Here is a 5,000-nt window from a genome sequence, read left to right on the forward strand (position 1 = left end):
TTCCAGGAAAAGACCTCAGAAGAGCATTGATTTCTCAAGAGCGGGACGTTTTAAAGGAACGCTTTGTCTTTCATGGAGTGGAAAAATAGACAGGGAAGCATTTTAAAGCGTGTAGAGCAAAGAGAAGGCCACTTACAGAGAAAGGTTTTAAGGTCGCAGCAGAAATATTTGAATTCTGAATTAATTCTGTATGCCATAAACGGTGTTGTTATTGTATTATTGTATATAAAACCATACAAAATGGCAAAAAAAGTTTCATCTTTATTTAAAAATGTTAACTATATATATATATATTAAGATGAAATTCCATTTCGTATGTTTTTTTTAAGCTTTAAAAGTGTAATACTATATACTAATAAAATGTAAATATTAAATATTAAAATGTAAACTATTGAATTTGTTTTTGTTGATTAAAATTAGATTAAATAAAACATACACTTTAAAATTGTATATTTCTAAAAGTTATAGTCTTTTATAGTTTTATAAACGCTCATGCTTAGATTAAAAAAATATTTATGTTAGATTAAATATTAAAATACAAAATACGAAAACTTCTTTTGTTTTTAGCGAAATACAGACTGAATACAATATGTTGCTTACATTTAGTTATTTCATATGTTTTACATTTTAATAATTCTTATACTTATAAAATACAAATAATATACTAAATATTAATATATAAACTGAAACAGTTGAAGTAATATATATTTTATTTATATCATATTTTTATTTTTAAACAGTTATATATTTTTTATTTCACTTTTTTCATAAATTTACAAATAAAATATAAATATTTTAATCAATATTAAAACAAACTATTAATTGTTTTCATTAGCTGAAATTGATAAATGGACAATTTACCATAAAAAAAAATGGTACCATTTTTTTATCATATTCATATTAAGAAAATATGAATTGATTATAATAATATAATATAATATAATATAATATAAATGAACTAAAATAAATAAAAATTATATGTTAAAGTATTAAAATGTAAATGAAATAGAAATATTTTTTAAATAATTCTAAATGATAAACACAAATAACAAAAGCACACAACAAAATTACAGTTAAGTTAAATGAAAATGAAAATACCAAAAAAGCAAATTCAAACCATCACTAAATAACACATAAATAACATGGATGGAATATAGAAACTAAAAACTAAATGTTGCAAAAAACCTAAAAGATGGGATTTTAATTCTAAACCAAAAAAGACAACGCTGACATTTACTTCACGCATGAAACCACTTCACTTTTACTTCTGGAGGTCTTCCCTCACCTAAAGTTTTGGCCACCTCCAGGTCTTGTTGCATGTAGGCGGTGCTCTTCTCCGTGTTTCCCAGTGACCAGTAAGCGCTGCTGAGGGCCGAGAAAACAGAGCCGCGCAGCTTGAGACTGCAGGTGCCGATCTTCAGCGCCGCCTCCAGGACCACCACCGACGCGCCGTGATGGGACGCGGTCAGCAGCTCCTGACCAATCACAGACACCACCACGAACGGGCTCTTGTCCAGCTTCATCTTCTGCAGCTGCTGGTAGGTCGGCTCCAGAGATTCTGCAACAACCCAAAACAGCATCCTCGGTGTCTGACATGCACTGCACCTTTTATCTACGCACAACCGAGTTAACGCAATTTCACATGAAACGGCACCAAACACACACAAATAAAAAGATGTTTAAAGACTACTTAGTAATGTGCGTTAATCTGATCACATGACTGTCTGTGTTGGTAAAGACAGTCGACTGTTTGTGCTAAATCTGACATAATTAAACTGATCTTTAATTGTAGAATATATATATATTTTTTTAAAAAATGCTAAAAAAGCTAAATCTGCGAATTTTAAATTTTTTGAATTTTTTGAATTTTATTTTTAATTTTTTATGAATTTTTTTGCTGTCAAACAACTAATCGAGATTCATCGCATCCGAAACATTCTGCTTGCTGATATTTCCTTGCGTACGACGTGCATTTATTACGTTTATATCGTATTTTCATGCGTCGACGTCTACATTCTCGCATTTTATATTACGGATAAATACATCGAATATATTTGTCGAATGTATACGCGCACGAGTGTGTATATTTATGTGTGTACGCGCAACTATGTTATGCAAACAAAAACTATTACAAGAACTGTTCAATTGTACCAAATCGGAGAAAGCGCTGGGCTCTGTTTTGGCCAAATCTGACAAAATTAAACCGCGGTTTCAGACAAAATTGGACGTTTAGATCAGACAAAACAGAGTTGTTGATTGCTAAATTCGACAGCTTTTGATGGACGCGGTTATGCTGCGTCTCACCAAATTGGACCTAAACCGGGGTGTTTTTGGCAAAACGACAATTCAGACGCAATTAGACAGTTATTCAACAAATCTGGGATTACAGCAAGGATGTTTTCGACTGCATTCGACGGTATCAGAACGCTTTTGTTGGTCAGTTTGACAATATGCGAAGTTTTAAGACTAAATCGGGTCTACTGCACCAACTAGCCAAAATCACACCATTTTAAGGCTAAATCGGACCAAACGGGTTCCACTTGCTTGCTGGTAACTGCACAGCCCTACTGATAAAACCAGCTGGTTAGCTGTGTTTTGAAGCTGGGATGCTGGTTTAACATACCTAACCAGCATATGCTGGGACGCCGCTTTCATGCACGTCGCTGCTAGCATTGATTCGTTGACCGAACACGCGTTCGATTCATCAACGCATGGCTAAAACGAGAAAGCGTAATTGGGCGGGTTGAACGCGAGCTGGATTCCTCTACAAACGACTGCGAGGCCAACGCGGCGTCTCCGTCCAAACGGCTTTTGTTTGCGCAGGCTGAGGTGATTATTCATCGTCGCCGCACGCTCCTACTTCTGGAAGTTACTCGCTAAAAGGTTCGCCTCAGAAATGCTTGTTTGTAAAAAAAAAACCCTACGCGCTAGGGTTTCGAGAGCCGGGCTACGAGCGCGCCATATGTGCAGAGGTGACCTCCGCCGGAGGAAGGAGACTCAGTTAAAGAGTGAAACGCACACACTGTCATAAATCACGACGGGCCACAGACGAGTGTCACCCGCTGCCCCCGGGGACCTCCAAAGAGCCATTTTTATCTGCCCTTCTCTCGTTCTTCTGTATCGTATCTGTGAAGTATATTTCTTACTGTCCTTCTGGGTGTGTTTGATAGCCAATTCAGCATGTTTCATCTTCGGCTCTGCACAAACGTCTTCTGTCACGTCACACGCTGTATTTCAGCACAGCTGGAACGCCACGCCGGCCAATCAGAAACTATCGGCGCGAGAAAACGGTTCGCGCACTGCCCGTAATCGATCGTTTTGAGTTTGCTTTGCACGGTAAATCGGACACAATTAAGTTCAATTGGAAATAGCAAAATTTTAGGACGAAACTGCTAAATCTGAGAATGTTAAATCGTTTATTTTTAGGGAAATTCGGGAAAACGTTTGACAGTTTGCCATTGCATGCCAAAGGAATTGGGCCGCTTTCGGTTAAACTAGATTTTTTTTGGCAAATCCGATTAAGTATTACATTTTCTAGGCGAAAACTGAAAAAAAACTGGGTTGTTGTTTGCTAAATCTGAGCATATCAATCAGTTTTTCAGCGATAGATTGGAAAAAATTGAGTTTTTGGTGATAAATCAGGAACAAGTACACATTTTCTGAAAACATTTACAAAACTGGGTCGTTTTTCGCTTTATCTAAACCACCCCCAAAAATGACTGTGTTTGTTAAATCTTACAATATTTAACCATTTGTGGTGGTCAATTGGACAAAGCTAGACTTTTTCCGAACATTTTTTTTTGTTTGTTTTTGTTGGTAAATCAGATTAAGTTTTTCAGTGATGAATTGGACAAAATTAGACGGTTTCTCACTGATTCGGACAAAATTAGACATTTAATTAAATGTTTTTGGCTACATCTGTCAAGAACAAACGGTTTTAGTTGTAAATCACACAAAATTTGTCATTTTCTGAGAAAACTCTTACAACATTAAACAGTTTTCGGTAAATTGGACCAAATTGCAATTTCTTATAGAAGCAGACATAATTAGACATTTAATTAAACAGTTTTTGTTGGCAAATCTGACAAAATTAGATACTGTCTGAGCGAATCCAGCATAACTAGGCTGTCGTTTGCCTAAAATTTGTCTAAAACCTCCTTTTTTCAGGACTATTTGATGAATATAAAGTTTTAGAGAACAGCGTTTACACGAAATAGAAAGTTACTGTAAACTATGTATGACCCTCGACTAACCAAAACCGGCCAGAAGCGTACATTTTTTGAAATTGAGAATTATAAATCTTCAATCTGAGGGTGCAAAAAACCCCTAAAAACGCGAAAATCGTGCTAAAAGTTGTTCGCAGCAATGCATAACACTATACTACTATGAAAACAAATAAACAATAGCATAAAATGCCTTTACAGTACCCACACAATGCACTTTTGGCTATTGATACAAATATACCCCTAAATGTACCTAAGACTGGTTCTGTGCTCCAGTTTCACACGTAAACCAGTTTTTACGGTATAATTATCCGCTATACTGTATTTCTTGCGACATACAAAATCTAGTCGAATTCAGCGCACTGTAAAGCGACACTTCGGGAACGCTGAGTGATTTCCGACAGGTTTAATTCCCTCTCCTCGTGTAGCCGACAGGCGTGAACGTCCTCTGCCGCGGGCTACAAACACTCCGCCGGGTTTGTCGCGCACATTCGTATCGCGTAATTGCATTCAGCCTGACACTTTTACAAGTCGCATAAATCGGAGTGGCGAGAAACTCTTTGGCTTGGGGACGGAAGTGAGTGTGTGTGTGTGTGTGTGTGTGAATCTAGTTAACAGCAGACACGGGCATGATAAACAAGAGCGCAGAAGTGCTTATGCAGCCCGACGCGGAGAGGAGGTTTAATGATGAGCCTCTGGGTGCCTATCTTTCCTTCCTCTCGACGCTTTTCTCTTTCTCTTCGCCGCTTCCCTCTCTTCTGTCGAGAGGCTTTGCCA

The 5,000-nt window shown here is 37.0% G+C and overlaps 1 protein-coding gene across 3 annotated transcripts in view; it reads right to left on the minus strand.

Annotated features, from left to right (window-relative positions):
* ttc28 (tetratricopeptide repeat domain 28) overlaps positions 1-5,000 on the minus strand; it is a 251,279-nt gene that overhangs the window by 80,736 nt on the left and 165,543 nt on the right. For all 3 annotated transcript variants that reach the window (XM_043231644.1, XM_043231643.1, XM_043231645.1), the window contains one exon: positions 1,286-1,558. In XM_043231644.1, the coding sequence (XP_043087579.1) occupies positions 1,286-1,558 (273 nt within the window). The remainder of the gene's footprint in view (positions 1-1,285; positions 1,559-5,000) is intronic.

Source organism: Puntigrus tetrazona, unplaced genomic scaffold, assembly GCF_018831695.1.
Source record: "Puntigrus tetrazona isolate hp1 unplaced genomic scaffold, ASM1883169v1 S000000397, whole genome shotgun sequence".
NCBI classification, from domain to species: Eukaryota; Metazoa; Chordata; class Actinopteri; order Cypriniformes; family Cyprinidae; genus Puntigrus; species Puntigrus tetrazona.